Genomic DNA, 16,997 nt, shown 5'->3' on the forward strand with positions numbered 1-16,997 from the left:
ATAGTATGAATCACTTTGAATTTATAGTTTGCTAAAATGCTAGAGTGACACTGTAAACAAACCAAACGAACAAGAGAGTTCAAGACTAAACCAAATTTTCCCCCCAAAAAAAAGAAAAGAGATTTACTTGAACTTAAAGCACACGATATAACTTCAACCAAAACTTTGCATAAGCTGTACTCAAGGAATGAACATTTAATGGAAGTTGCACATGCCCTTTTCTAGGACATAAACTCAGAATCATTTGCTTAAATCAGAATGGAACAGCAGCTCTTCCCTATACCCTGAATTCTCCTGATCAGCTTTTATCACTGAAGCAGATTAATGATTTCCACACTACGCTTTGTGATGCTACAAATTAATTTATTTAATTGGTTTTAAGAGTAAGTTCTTTGATGAAATGATGGACTTTGAGATATCACAGTAATTTCATTATCATTAAAACAAATGCATTGGAAGCTGAGATCTGATCCTGTAAGTGATGTAACTTTTGCCACTTGCTCTGAGTGAAGGAGAACACTGACAGCAGAAAGGGAACAATAAATATATACCTCACACCCAGCCTAGCACACTGTGAAAATTCTCATACACTGGTCACATCTCAAAATGTGAAAAATGTTCTAACTACCACACGGTTTTATCTTTTCAATAGTAACAAAAGAAAAGAAGACTTCAAAGTTTCCTAAAAAAAAATCTTAAGAACTATTCTGGAAATATTTGGACTCTTAACTTTGAGTGTACTAAGAACTGAATTGTCTTCTCTCTTTTCTAAAATTGGGAAGATTTTTAATTTGGCTTGCATCAATTTTTAATTTGGCTTGGGCTCAAAAATAAACGTCAAAGCCTGGAGTATCACTAACCACATAAAGCAAAAATGTATTTCCAACTAAGCAGTGGAAAACGAGAGAATGAATTTGGGTATTAAACACATACTTGTGAATAATAAAGTGTACAGAGGACGAGGTTACTAAAGAACTTTGCAAAAAATATTGCTACAGTAGCATTAGGAATTAACAGTGCATCAAAGATTTAAAGTTTCCATGTTAATACAAACTGATCCAAGCCACAATGAACCACAGGGTAATCTCTCTCTCAAAAAAAAAAATTAACTGCATTCTACTTTACAGAAGCTAGAACTGGAATTTACCTGAATATCATTAATATGATTCAAAAAGATTCCTTCTCGTCTGGCATGCCTCTGTTTACACAGGTCAGAGGACTGGTGCCATTAGTGTGTAATCAAAACACAGTATTATCATGTGCATTTGGCTTTTTTGAACATTTGCAATCAAATACTCAAATCTGAAAGAGCTTTTACATGTCAGAACTCAGTATCACTGCTGCATGAAGTGTTTTATTTGTTGGTTGGGATTTTTTTGTGGAAACTGTGTATAAAAGACCTTGAAGACTACAGGTCATGGAATTTATGTTAAACAGAAAGCTGCCCAACATCACTGTCAAAATACCTTTAGAAAGGCAATTAATAGACAGAATAATGCATTTTACATTCAGATATTTCCTCTCTCAAAAGCAAAGGAATCTCAGAAGAAAAAAAAAATCAGTAGTGAAGGCCACATACTTTTTGCATTTGATGAGCTGAAATGCAAAAAACAATTAAAGCATCTTGGAAGAGGAAAAAAAAAAAACCAAACACAGAACTTCTGGAAAGTGATGATTTAGTTGAGGGGGTGGTCAGCATGGAAACTGTTGGGAATGCTACAGCAGAACTGACCACAATTACAAGGGAATATGAACAGGAACATAGTACAGGCGTCAACTAGAAAACTGTAACTTACTGTAACTTGCCAACTTGTAAACAAGAAAAAGCATTTCACAGATTAAAAGTTCTAGGGAAGTAAACTTCTTTAAATTATTTTGTCAGTTCAACCCTGATTTAAAAAAGTATGGCTAGCAAAAATACATAAGCCTCAGCGTATTTATAAGTCTTGATCAGAGCAGCCATGAGCCTTTGATAAACGGCTGGAAACAAACACCCTTCTATTAAGGATGAAAGAATAATATTCCATTCTCTTCTTTCTCTCATTCTCCAATCCACACGTATACATGTAGAATTCACATGCTCCAAGAATATCTTGACGCCGCTATAGATTGAGACGTGGGGAGACTGGTGGAGGAAAACAGACAAACTCTCTTAAAATACTACGGGCCACGTCAACATTATTCTGGGCAATTTCAAGTGCCCTCTTGACTTCTTCAAAGGAATAGCCCTCTCCCATAAGTTTTGCAATTTTTGCATCCACATTTTCCATGGAACTGTCAGAGCTGTACGCTTTCCTGTGGTGTATTTCTGGTGCAGTCCTCCGAGGAAGTGGTTTGGGGGGCCTGGCTGGTGCTTGTGAACCATCTGTTTTAAATAAAGGAGACAGAAATCATTATAAATTGGCTTAAAATCATGTTATAGGTAGATCAAGCCTCATGAACAGTTTAAAAAGTAGAATTCTAAAGAAACATGAAGAGATATTTTCATTCACTGATATATCTAAATTTAAAATTGGGATGGAAGCTGAATTCTTCAAGAACATCCAAAATGGAAATAACATAGTGGAATACTATTTTAATAATATCATAGGGACATGCAAGTTACAATCTGAATTATCCGAAGCTCGAAGAGAAAGAATGATGAAACAACAAAAGATGGTGAAAATAGTCAGTCAAAATTTTAAAGGCTTTCCACTCTCAACCCACAGTTTGAGAACTTTTTCTTAGTCTATTTAAAAAAAAAAAAAAAAAAAAAAGAACAAAAAAACCTGACCCAACAAATTTGATCACAACTTTATTCAGGACTGTAAGTTGGGCAGAAGAGGAATCCAGCCAAATGTGCCTGAGGGAGAAAAATCCTTCACTTATTGGTACATCTTGCAGATTCTGTTCAGTCAGTTGCAGTTGAGTTCATGCATAGCAGCTATGCGTAAGTACAGAAATAACTGGTTTCTCAAAAAATATCTCTTGTCCAGTTATTTTCAGTGGTGAAAACAGAACACGACCCTTCCTCTCCAGTCCTTCTTTGGAAATATCTCCCCTTTCCTTTTCTTCTATGGAAACGTTACCTTCACAGTTCATGCTGGTGCTAAGAATCATGATGTGCTTATGAAAAAAGCTAATATTCTAACTTGCTAATCTTCTGAGAGTCAAGAGTTTCGTGCTTAAGTAAACATGGTACTTTAAAGAAACCTCTTTATCCTCACTGATTCCACAATAAGAAGCTTAAATACAAGCAGGCATAGAGCAGAAAACACTTTCAAGAGAGCAAAGTATTTAAAAAAAAAAAAAATAAAAGTGTTTAATCCTTCAAAAAGGGTTCTAAAAAGTTTCATCAACAGTGACTTTGATAGATAAATTAGAGGAATTTCAGGCTGTCATACTTCCTGTTTACTTACACTGAGCAATAGCATTTTGCAGTGTTAAGTACTTCAGAGACAGTTTTTTTGGTGATGAAAGAATGTTGTATTTCTAGTATTGCTGTTACAACATGCTACCTTATCGTAACACTGGATAGAGAACTGTATTTCAACTAAGTGCATTAAACACTTCAGATGAATGAAAATAGCTCACATTAGTGTACATCTAACCAAGGTATATTTTTCTCTCAAGTTAGTTTCCATGCATTCATATGAGTGTGGCTATAAATTTTAATTCCGTTTCTTAATTCAGAGAAGATAAGCAAATAGTACTTCTAGCAAGATGATGATATTCATATAACAAATGCATGAGAGTAATTTGATTAAAAATTTACAGTAAGGGTCTAAGATTAATTTTCTTCTAATTTCATTGCCTATTTTCCTTGCAAATAGTTATGACAAAACCTACAGACAGTAAGGGCTATTTCCTATTTGTTATGATTTTTTCTCTCTGTAGATGAAAAGAATTATATAAATGCTAAACGTTCTACTAAACACACCTGAAGCAGATCCAAACCTCCTATGAAGGTGTGGAAGATCCCATGAAACATACTGGTTTGAGAAATTAACTATAGCTCAGGAAATGTGGTTAATAACTAAAAACCAAATCAGAAATAACTTCAAATTTCACACTTAACTTATTTTAGAAAAATCAAGACTGTAACAGAATATTCTTTATATTTAAAATAATTGTATAACATATTAAAACCAGTTTTCTTTCACAAACATTTCAAACTGTTTTAATATGCACATTTTGTTATGCATGTCTTTTCTATAGAGGATGAAACAAAACTAATTTGCAAACTTTACATTTTCCTCTGGACTTGAAGTACAAAAGAAATTCCTTATGCATAGATCAGATCCTTCTGTGTGAGTTACACGAGATATTTTTTGCTCTACCCAGACTAATACAGGCTTAAAACGGAAGTTATTTCTTGTATAAAACCTTCACTTTGCTGAAGCTTCCAAACAAACTTTCTTAAGCAATCACATCATTTAGAAAGGTCATTTTTAATTCTGTCAGCAGATTTGCAGCATAGGCATTTTATTCTCACTACAGTGACATCTCTCTATAGCACAGATACTTTAAGATCTTCAGACCTCTCTCTCTAACCCAATTTCCATTATTATTTTTTTAAGCACTGACATCTCTTTCAATATCTTCACATCCATATAAAATTTTAGCTGAAGCCGGGTATGACATTGGATCCTGAGCTTAAATATACTAAGCCTAAGCTGCATGTCCATCTGGACACTGAGATAGAGGTATTTAAGCAGGACTTTGCTTCCCAACCTCCCATTCTCTCTGATGTTTCAGCCACTGTGGATGCTTAACTAAAAATTCAAATAGGTTTTCTAACTGCGTAATTCAATTAACAGTTTCTACAGCAAAGAGCTTCCTCCATCACTCATATTTCTGTAATTTGGCATTAGATTTAACCCTTGGGTAACGGGTTAGTATAAAGACAGTGACAGGCTCATTTAATAAGTGTTTAAAAAGAGCGGAAAAAGTTGTAAGGCGAGAGCTCCGTGGCACAGTGGGAGAAGGACATTTGTAACGATGCCAACTGTCTGTTCCTCTCTGCTGTGAAATGGCCCTCTTCTTTTCTTCCCTTGCTGCTTCTCCTGTATGTTCCACAGTCTTTCAGCGACAGACTGCGAAGCATCGGAGAACCAGGTGAGGAAGGCTTGTTGTGCGAGGCCCTCTCTGGAGCAGTGGCAAGCAGCTACATCTAATCTAATTGGGGTACAGGAACAAAGTATACCCAGGGGACATCTACACTAAGGAACTGACAGAGCAGGGGGAAAGTGAGAAAGGAGTAACTACACATATTGGTCCATCAAGCTGTTCGGTATGATCTTCATATTTTGCATTACTGTGGCACATGAGTCCCCTTAGGGTTAACCGAAATCCACCCTGCAGTAATATGGAACATCCTTCCCCTAGCATTGCCATGTCACGGAATTTAAATTTGCATGCAAGGGCTTTAATAAGGCCAGGTGAGTGAATAGGCAGCCGACAAATATACTTAACTAGCCATTTTAATCCATTTCTTATAGAATAGCTAAATTCAGTAAAATAGAGCAGATGCCTATATTAGAGACCTAATTGTCTTCTACCTTTTCCACATATCATTGGCTGTGCTTAGGTAAAATATGCTATTAACGGTATCTCCTTCTCTTGCTTTTATTGTAATAATTTTAAAAATTTGTATTTAAGAAATTTGAAAAACCATGCCATTGGGATAGTTAGGTGCATAGTGAAGAACTATTTCTTCAGTGTTCAATACTGAATACATTGCTGAATTAGAATAAATTTCTCATTACATGTTGATTCAGTCAAATGTCATGACAGCGATCTTAAAAACAATTAAACCAAAGAACAGAAGTTAAAGGACTCCCCATGCTACTCTAGGGAGCCAGTGGCTAAATTATAATTAGATTTGAGAGTGAACTACATTTCTTTTCCAGCTAGTTCGAAGAATCACCACGCAAAAGGGCTGAAATGAAGAATTTCTTAAGTGAACCGATTCGTTCAGAATAAATGCAAAACCAAATGTTCTGAGTAGAGTTACATCTCTACATTGTCTTTTTAAATCATAGATGAAGGTGAATCAGCTCATCCTGAAGCTCATCAGTTCTACTCTACGGAATGACTACCACTGTAAGAACAACTTTCCAATTAAGAGTATGACATGATCTATCACACAGTTTTCATTTAATTGAAATTAAATTGAATATCTTGCTGATTCAGAATGATATTTATAGCAAAGGTCAACATGTGGGTGTTTTAGAAGAGGGCTGTGGGAAACATACAGATAGAAAAGTATTTAGTAAGTGACATGAGAAAGCTCCAAGATTTGAAGTAGCAAACACCTTGCAGTAACTTCGGAAAACTAAAAATTGTTCTACCAAAGAACTGCAAGAATTGTAGGAAAACTCCGTAGCTTTAAAAGGTAGTTACATCATTTTCATAATTTGTATAATAGAAGAATTTAAAATGCCCTAAATAAATCAGGTTAACATTGTAAAACAAATAGATCCCTCACAGTGTCACATATAAAACACTCATTACAAAACGATTTCTTTTTCTAACATGAAAAAAAAAAAAAAGAGAAACACATATATATTAGTAGAGATATCCTCCCAAAAGTGCTACCAAAGATACCAAAGGCATCAGACTAATTCTCAAATGTGCTATTTATTAAAAATTCTGTTAAGCAAGCACTCTTCAGGCTTGCTTAACTCCCCCCGTACTTTAAAAGTTGGAAAAATATATTCTTCCATTCCTATACCACAGCAGAGATGAACTACATATTCCTACGGAGAAACAGAATTATAATTAAAATACACATCCTTTTTCCACTTGTGACTGTTGCCATTAAACATGGATGATCATTACAACTGAAAGCCTAAATAAGTCCTTTCATTTCTTTATGCATCAGAAAAGAGTTTTCACACACAATTCACTCTTATCTGGAGAGCAAATAATGGTTCAAGGCATCACTTGGTTCTTTTCTTGCGTAGTGTCCCCACACAGCAAAATGATGCAGGTGGGACAATGCTCCCCCTTCCCCATATACCATGCACATGAATTGGTGAAAGTCCTTTGAAATGTAGGGAGTGGTGTTTTTAATATTTTATAATTATTTTAATATATTTGATTTGCTTTCCTTTAAATACTATTTGTGTTGCCTGAAAACCTTAAGCAAAAATTCCATGGCAGAAGAATTGGTTCTACTGGGCCCATTCCATTGTAAACGGAAAACTGAATTTTAATCCGTTTTTGTTCTTGTTGCTTTATTAAAAAGCATTTTAAAATTTTCTTAGAACTTCAGACAAATGTATTGCCAAAAAAGATCAGAAAACGAGATACTTGAGAGAGTGAAGCTACTTTTTGTGGTCCCTGCAGGACTTCTGACCTCTTGTGAGCTTTAAAGGTGGCAGAAGAATCTCTGCCTTTCTTACAAAAGAAGGAATACTAAAACTCACATAAGCATTCAGTTTGGCAGCTGGTGAAATTGATGCCATATCTACACCTAGAAACAACAGGTAGCCACTTCTACCTTTATTGCTGAACTTTAATCTCTGTTATCCTGTGATGATTTCGTATTTTTGTAAAGCAATATTACCATTGGCATATATTGCCCAGAATGACAAAAACCTTATTGGACTTCATGGATGAAAGTTATTTGCTTCATAAAGTTGTAATTTTCTACAAGAACAATTTTCTACCTTACCTGAAGAGGGAGGAAGTTGATCATAGTCTTGAGATGTCCTATTTGTTTTGACGTTTTCTCCAGTTACTCTACGAGCAGGGGGCAAAGGAACATGACCAGTTATTGGATCAAAATGGGGATCTGTAATAACAGAACAAAAAGGGTATCTTAGAATAATTAGATTTATTATTTGGGGAGGGGGAGGGCTGATGCATAGGACCTAGGCTGAAAATAGCCTCCTTTCAGACACAGGAGCCATGAATCCAAACAAAGGTGTTCCCCCATAGCACATGCATATATGCACGTATACATCCAAATTCAACACTTACACAGTAGGTATGCAACTGTGTTTCGAAGTGACAAAAACAAGAGCACATCTCAAAGGTGGTCTGTCCTGCACTGACCAGGGCTCTTCTGTTTATATCCACGAGGCACCTTTAAATTACCCAACCCTGACACTGCTAGGATTGCTGCTGGCAAAGCACGGGAGACATTGCAAAGCCTGAAGCAGCACAATTAGAAATAGCCCAGCTATTAAGTTTGGTTAGAACTTGGTAACACTATGCTTTGCAGCTCACAAAGATTGCAGGGCAGATTTCCTATTCATACAGTTCCCAGCTACGGGTAAATATTACAGGGACTGGTAAGGCTGTGACTAGGCTTTTCAGTTCTCCCTGCTGATTACAGGAATAGAATTTATAAAATGGGAGAAATATATAGTCCTGGCATATTGTGGGTGGTTTTGTGGGTTTTTTTTGGTTTGGGGTTTTTCGTGGTTTTTTGGGGGTTTTTTTTGGCTATTGAGGATGCAGCTGAGCAAGCGGTAACATCATCCGGGACCTGGCTTCTGCTCTGGACTCGTAAGAGCGTTTGTATGTAAATGGAACTTTTTGCTGTTGTTGATGATGAGATTATTATTCTAATCTGACAGGCTCTGATGGATAGCTGAGAAATCACCCCCAAGACTTGTACAGAAACCAATCATCAAAAACTCATCATAAATCATCTACAGCAGTTTATTTGACAACATGCAAAGAGAGTAATATGGCTTTAGAACTACCATATGAATAAAAAAATACCAATCCGCACAACCATGTATGCCTAAGTAGATGTATACACTTACAAGATTAATGAAAACTGCTGCTATAAGATTGTATTCATTACGCAAATATGAAGAACAATACATGGCTGTACATTAATTTTCCAGATTTTTAATTAAAAGCTATTAAATGTTTTTTATCACTATCAGTGATGCTTCTTGTACTATTTGGAAATAACACTTAATAATTTAAAACTCTGCATGTTTCTGGGAACCGTGCACAGATCGACGGTGCTTGTGTGCGTTCATCTGTGTGAGGGCTTCTGTTTTTCTTCTCCATTCCCATTAGCACTGAATGGCACAGCGTGTGTTTCTGCATCAGATGATACAATTGAGGCACCCGTTCACACTGGACTGAATAACAAAAACGTCATTCCAGTTCAACCTAAACTAGCTCACTTTTATCCCACAGCTAGTATCATTCACAAAGGTCAGCCTAACCCCCGACAACCTGTCAGGCGATTATAGAGTTGCACATGACTGCTTGTCACCTACATTCTGGCATTCCCACGATACTATCGCCTAGACATTTATCCCGCTCCATGCAGCTTCTAAGAAAAACAGATAGGAGGAAGAAGACATCTAACCACACCAACAAGGAGATAATGACTGAACATATTCCTGGGACAGGTAAACTTAAAACATGAACATCCTTTGCAATCTTCTACTGAGAAAAAAAAAAATCACTTCACAGCTATGCACTATAACCCACAAAATTCCTGTCGTAATCTGTACCATCAGCAGCAAATGTATTTAACTTAATTAACCTGATAATCAATCAGTTTTCAACTTAAAGACAAAATTGTAAATTGTGAACATAGCTTTTGTACCTTTTACAAGCAAAATACCGGACTGAAAAGCATCACAGTGATTCATGGGGAGAGATAGGTGAAAAACTGACTTAGCAAAAAGAACCACAGGCGCCTGCAACTGTGTTCACAATTAATATAGGTCTAGCAACAAAATTATACAACAGGTCTAACAAAGCAGGATGTTCTTTTCCCTTATTTTCTAGTTTTTCCCCAAGTTTCAACTTGAAAATAAACTTCAAAAAAAAACCTTGAATTACGTTTTACTATAGGAAACAATGGAGCTAACAAAAGGATACAGGCTAGTATTACAGATTACAACAGAAAACTTGGCACTTCACAAGTAACAACTCTTACTAGAAAAGCACAGTTTACCAAAATGTCTAGCGTGGTATAGAAATATTGATTGTATTTCATTACTTTGTGATAATGAAAAGTTAAGTCTTTTTATATTCTGAGTTGCTGAGTTGTTTCATCTCCCACATTAAAAAAAAAAACCACGTATTTTAAAGTATTTTGTATAATGAAGTATAGACAAATTAAATATAAGACATTAATTCCTTTGTATTCCTACCAGAATGAAGGAACAGTTCATGTCCTGAAGGAGGTCGGCTTCCTGAGCCAGCAGGTTTTGTGTGCTCAATCATGCTGTGCCGCGCAGGTGGTGGTGGTGGTGGTAGTGAAGGGGGTGAGCTATCAAACGCATCTTCACCTGCATTTTAGAAAAGAATTATTAGATGAGCAAAACTTCATTAAGAATGGTAGAATAAAGAGTGAAGCTTAAAATTTATTTTTCTCTGGCTGCTGAGGCTGTCACTCCTAGGGTTCATCTAGCAGTTCGGTGACTCCAGTAATGAAACTGTAAACCTGACTCTTACTATACACAATCCTCTTCTACAACATGCTCTGAATGACCTTTTGCAGTGCTCAGTTTCTTTTCTGGGATGGGGGGAGAGATTTCTTTTAGTGGCTCAATTGCAAAAAGTGTATTATAACAAAAGCTTTCACTGAACATCGTTGTAGAATAACAGCTATGTTCCAGTGGCTAAGCAAAAATATTTATATTCAAACACCAATGCTGACTACATTGAATCTGCTACATTTATACTGTGTATTATTTTTATCTGCTGTTCTAAAGCTCTGACCCCAGATATAAACTGAATTTTCTAGGGCTTGGCAAAAGAATGTATCCCTTAGACAAAGGTGGTGCAGACAGCACTAGAGTTATCAAGCTGTGTGATTTTTACGTGCTCTTCTGCCTTCAATTCTATGTACTCTCGCAACTCTGAAACACTTCAGGGACCAGAGAGAGTATAACGCAGGAACACAGCAAATGTTCAAAAGGTTTTATGGAACCAGAAAATTGGATGATGACACATACGCTACAGTCTAACAATCATGCAGCTGAGTTTGTCAGTGAAGGTGTGGGTGGCGGCCAAGCACAGCCCCAGTACATAGGCAGAGCTCACTGACTTTTGTGTAGGAGAACAGAACAGAAATCAGGGTTGGAAAAGATAGCTTTTGGCGATTGTAGCCAGCAGTGAGTTGTGAACTGTCTCTTGATAGTGGAAAAAAAGCAGAAATAAACTTATTAATTTAATTTAGTTTTCTTTGAATTAAATACCACCTCTTTGGCATTCTTCTCCGTATTGGATGAAAGAAATGGAATTATTTAAGCTACAATAGGAAAAACCCTCCACTCTTGCATTAAATTGCAACGCTTAAACTTCACATTAAGGGACAAAAAATTATAACTTATTTCAGGAAAAATGGTTTTGCTTTTCTTTATAGCCTGAACACAGATTTAGTATGCTTTTTCATCTGTCTTGCAGGAGGGCTTATAGACAGATACCAAGTACAGACCATTGTCACAAATATTGACTCACGGCTGTCATATTTAGCCCGTAGCTTGTTTGGTACTCGTAACACACTCAACATTGGTTGTCTTTCAATAATCATGGCATTTGGTTCATCTAGGTAATGTTAACCACTAAATGTTATCAGCAAAAAGTCTGCAACCTAAAGGGGGCACCAGAAGATCATAATCGGAGGGTGTCCTGTTGAGCAAAGAGCTGTGTTTTGAGTTGTCTCTGGTAGGAGGTCGTGCAGGTGGCAAAGGTACCGGAACAGTAGGTGCATCATAGACATCTCCTGAATGACACAATCACAAGAAGTGAATGTTTTCTTGGTGTACCCCTAGAACAGCACAGAGTAAATTTTCTTGCTAAATAGGGAAAAATAAAAACATACCTAACTCTGGATGTTTTGATTTCTTCATTTCAGATGTAGTACTGTGTGTCCCATTCGTTACTCCAGCACATTGACCATTCTCACACACCCTGAAGACAGACATTAAACAGGAAGCAATCAACCAGTTATCCAAGTATTAACTCCCAGAATGACCAAGTACCTGAGCTGATGCTCCACTACATGGAAACAAATGAAAGATGATAAGCTGCACCAATTTTAAACTTTATGGTTTTTATATTGAGACCAGATACTGGTTAACCATCAATAAAACTCCTTTGAACTCATTTCTTGGTGGGATACTGACATGGCTTAAATAACTGGCTGCAATACAAGATAGAGGAAGAACTAACATTAAACATAGTCCTCACTTCAAAGCTCAGGTCATTAGTTTATTCATGTAATCAAGTCACAGACTCAATCCTGTTCACATTCTGAGCTGTTGAATTTTCCCCAGCAGAAATACGGTAAAGGGAAACGTGGATTTTGGTAATTATCTGCCCTGAAGTACACAGAAAAGTCATTAAACAAAATAAAACAAAACAGCAACAACAAAAAACCCCAAACAAAACACCACAACACACCACTAGCAATAACAACCTACAACTAAACTCTTATGCAAACATTAAAAAAAAAAAAAATTGAACACGCCAAAGCAGTTTTGCAGGCGCCTATGCATTTCTGTATCAAAAAGCTGAGTCTCACTCATCCTTCTACCACAGTTTGAAATGGAAGCATATTACGCCCTCGAAATTAAACAACAGTATCACATTAAATATGAACATCATCTAAACCAAACACTACAAAGTTGCCTACAATCTTGTCAGAAAAATATTAGAGATTATTTTTGTAAGATGACTCTGTTCAAATACTGCAGGTAAAAGCATAGAACAAAAGCCTTTTCATAATATTAAATATTGTTTAAATAAATGTGAAAGAATTGGGAAATTAATCCTGTCATTGGAACTGCGGGCCCTGCATATTCAGAAAGAACCAGAGTTTCTTTGGAAAAAGGCCACCACGCTAAGCAATTCCAGCTTAAAAATAAAGATCCCAACCCAGCATGCACCATTATTACTAAATACTGGCAAATCTGCTAGAGCTATACACAGCTAAAATTTCAGATCTTGGGTTCTTACCAATAGCGCGAACATTAATAAACCTATCAGCTTTGGCCATATGGAAAGGAGGTATGAATAAGGTCTGGAATCATTTAAAATATATAAAGAGGAAAGAGGAAGTTAAATTGTGTTTGTGGTCCCAAGAGTTATAACTAGGAATAATGAAATCAATGTAAGAATAATTACAAGACTTAAAAACAAAGCAAAACAAAAAAACTAATAGTAAGGGCTGTTTTGTTATGAATTAATTTCCCCAGGGAAGTGGCAGAGGAAGTATTGCTTCTACCTTTCCAATTAGATTGGTTCAATCTCTCAAATGCAGTGGATGAAACATTTCCTTTGACTCCTCAGCATATACACTAAATAACTAAGAATATTTTCTACTTTAATTTGAATCTTTTCTGCATTTTCAATAATCTAACCAGCCACAGGCACTAAGATGACTTAACATGGCATCACTTCAGAAAGTCTTCAGATCACAATGAGCCCAGTTAAGTGATCAGTTTACAAATCATTCTGAAATACCTGTTTATGCCAACAGTAAACAACAGAAAAAAGGGCAGCCAATGGGTACTAACAAGCAATCCCTCTGTCCTTTTCTTTTCCTTTTGGAAAAAGCTTTATAAGGAAATGATAGCGAATGTAATAATGTATCATTCTTCTAGTAGCAGCCTAATTAGTAATGCTGAAATTCTTTCCCTTCATTTCTAATTGCTGAACTTGCCCCATACCGGGGAAGAGATGATCAGCTGTAACAAACCAGACAATTAACTGATCTGCCAGAAAATAAGACTGTGAATCATTTTTTGTATTATTCTTTGCAATATTTTTATCATTGTCATACCTACTGGTAAAAGAGCAAAAAGTCTTAGAGGCAATACAAATTTGGGAGTAGTATGGAGGGATGACATAGTTCTTAAATTCCAAAACATTCAGAAGAAATTTTGCAGGCTCTTTAGTATACTGAAAACTCTAAGTTCTACCCAAGAACTAAGGAAGCAACACTTAGGAAATAGATAAGAGAAGGTGACACTTGGGGACAGAACTGAAAGGTGCTAGAAATTAATGACAATTTAAAAAAATAAAAAATTGTTATTAATAGTTTTGCTAAACAATACTGAAAAGTTATGCTTTTATTGCCACTCAGCATCAACCAGAATCAAGATTCTTTTTGAAAGCTTTATCTCAGCTTTCACATCTAAGAAGTGACAGTAGCTAAAAGGAGGATTTTAAGTATATAGAACATCATATATATTCATACACAAATATTCAATAGGATTATTATTATTTTTTTTTAACGCTTAGGAGAATGCTTTGTTTCAAGTTAAAATTCTCATCGGCATATATGAGAAGAATTGGTGGTTTTAATCATAGAACAACCTGAATGGCAAACTGAAGTATTTCCTCTCTAGCACACCCTGGGCTAATGCCAAAACACCCACCACAAGCACAAGACCAAGTACAGTAGCTAAAAAATAAACTAAAAACTAGAAGAAAACTTTGAAATCAGCTTTCCATCTACAGATTCTATTAACAGTGCTAACGGCCTGGTGAAATCCTGTACCAGCCAACTGAAAGCACTCAACTCCTTTTTCTGCAAAAGAAGGATACTGGAAAATGAGTAGTTTTTAAGTTTTCCAGTTGGTTATTTTCTCAAGTATCTTTCAGAGTGCGTTTACATCCTAGCATTTTAGTTCAGGTCCGGAGTATGAATCAAAACAAACCTCAGCAAGTTATTCCCACTTACAGCACTTTGGTTTACATTGCAGAGGGGACTCAGAGTGTGCAGACTCAATTGCTTCTGGATGATGTTAACTCAAAAGATGTTCTGCAAGAGGTTATCCAACGTTCTGCAATTACTGAATGGTACTCCAGCCACAGGACCACGTTAGGGCTAGTCTGAATCCAAAACTTCCTAAAACATACAGTGTGGATGTGGGGTCCTTGGAGTCAACTGGTCCCCTCTACAGAGCTACTCCTATTGCACCACACTTCTTACTCACTGAGACACAGCCCTCAAAAGCTGCTAAACCAAAGTAATCTCTCCTCATACTGCCCTCTTCTGTTGCAGACGACCTCTTGCTTAAGAAAGGTTAACGTCCTGTGCAATTCTAATCATGCAAGCATCTCAGCCTCTATTAGATGACTTTGCATGGTACAGAAGGACATTCCCATGCAGAAGCACAACACACTCAGATAAAAAGTGGCACAGGTAAAAAGGATTAGGACCTTGGAATTTTATTTTATTTTTCTTCCCATTTTTTTGCTTGGCTAACATTGAGACTTATTCATCATCGGTTTATTTATTTTTTTTTTTAATTCTCATCAGATAGCTAGGAATTTAAGTACTCCAGAACATAAAGCTCAGACAACTGTGTAATATTCACATCTAGGCAGTAAAGGTTGCATCAGCATTTCTAATAAAGAGAGAATTTTTAACCTGCATGCAAGGAGTATTCAGACTATGACCTTTTTTCCACCTGCTCTAACTGCCTGATTAAAGAGGTCTAAAAATTGTAATTGGCTAATTTGGGGATGAGAGACATGTTGAGCTTTATTGATGACGTGTCCTTGACATCGCGTTCTGACAGAAAGAGGAGAAAACAGCACTATGTCACTGCATTTTTTTAATAGCAGGAGAATCTGAACTTTTTAGATCAATATTTGATTTTAATAGCATACTTTTGATCTACAAGACCAGTAGAGAATTGGCCCTTCTTTTTCTCAAGACTTTTTCTCTTAATTCCAGACATTCAGATTTTTTTTATGAAAAGAGCAAGAAGTTCACCAGGAATGACGCAGCCTTCAGTTGCCGTGTCCCTTGGCTCCAAATCTTCTTGCCATAATCCATTAATATTAATAATTCAGAACTGTGACAGTTTGGAGATATTATTTTAGAACACGTTTAAATCAAGAGATATATTCCATCTGAATTTAACAACAAAGGTTCTCTTCCCGAGTAGCACGAAGAAAATATACTGTGAAACAGGCTGAAAGAGCCAAAAAGACACAGTACACACGGGACAAAAAGAGAATAAAAGTATGTACAATTCTGCCAATTCACATATTTTTCAGTACCGTGTTGCTTCTTGAAATGAATTATATAAAATGTGAAAGTTTAAGATTTTCAAAGATTACTTTGGGAATTTCAGCCACACAATTCTCTCATAAATTAAATTTGCAAGAGTTGTGGGCGTTGAATCTCATGGCCAGTTCTGAAAACCTCAACCTAAGAGAAAAAAAAAAAAATCAACTGCAGAAATGGTATTCAAAAGCAAAAAATACCCAGTTCTGACACAACAGAGATACAACAAAGCAAACTTCACAGGTTTATGACTGTAGTGATGGTCAAATGAAACAGAGGCATAAGTAATCCAAGCTTGAAAAGATAAGACATTTTAGAAGACAGGCAAGCTTAACCATCATTATAAATGTTGAAACCAGTTACATTTTGGAAAAAGCAGAGTTTTTGTAAGTTGTCTTCAAGGCTGCTAAATGACCTTACCGAGCAAGAGGTTTTATATTTTGACTATGAGGTGTTTGTGAGCTCAGTATTACAGGATGTGAAGAAGGAACTTTGTATTCATCATCATCATCTGTGTGATCCCTTGGTTTATCAGACAAAGAATTTGCTGAAGGAAGAGAACACCTAAGGAAATGAGAAAAAGATTGGTTTTGCTTTAACTGTTACATAACTGACCTCAGTATAATACAGAAAATACTCTTCTTTAGCCTAAACATCCTTAATACATGTCTGCTGCATATAAGGTAACAAAAATAACATGTCAAACGAAAAGTTGCAAGGGTATTGTCCTTTTTTGTCACTGAGAATGCACAGAGAAAAGGGCAGCTGACCTTCTAAGAGTTAAACAGCTACTTTAAGCAAGCAAAATACAACGGAGAATTGCAAAGAATTAGAGTACTAAATAGGCACTTAGAAGGCTTAACCTGTTTGCACTTATCAAAAGAACTAAACAAAAGTTAATTCAGGGCAAATAGTATTTAGCAGGGTTCAGTGAGGCAGCAGACATTCACCCTTTCGGTGAAATCTTGTTCCAGCCATAACCTTATCGAACTCCCAG

General features: G+C 36.2%; 1 protein-coding gene across 1 annotated transcript in view; it reads right to left on the reverse strand.

The window, feature by feature from the left end:
- Positions 1–1,659: 1,659 nt before the first annotated feature.
- Positions 1,660–16,997, reverse strand: part of CBLB (Cbl proto-oncogene B, E3 ubiquitin protein ligase) — a 128,925-nt gene continuing 113,587 nt past the window's right edge. Inside the window, exons 13-18 of the mRNA XM_009883713.1 lie at positions 16,421–16,564; positions 11,787–11,886; positions 11,567–11,702; positions 10,122–10,259; positions 7,661–7,780; positions 1,660–2,365 (exon numbers count right to left, since the gene is read on the reverse strand). Of these exons, the coding sequence (XP_009882015.1) occupies positions 2,103–2,365; positions 7,661–7,780; positions 10,122–10,259; positions 11,567–11,702; positions 11,787–11,886; positions 16,421–16,564 (901 nt within the window). The 3' untranslated portion in view covers positions 1,660–2,102. The remainder of the gene's footprint in view (positions 2,366–7,660; positions 7,781–10,121; positions 10,260–11,566; positions 11,703–11,786; positions 11,887–16,420; positions 16,565–16,997) is intronic.

The sequence above is a fragment of the Charadrius vociferus genome, unplaced genomic scaffold (assembly GCF_000708025.1).
Source record: "Charadrius vociferus isolate BGI_N301 unplaced genomic scaffold, ASM70802v2 scaffold554, whole genome shotgun sequence".
NCBI lineage: Eukaryota > Metazoa > Chordata > Aves > Charadriiformes > Charadriidae > Charadrius > Charadrius vociferus.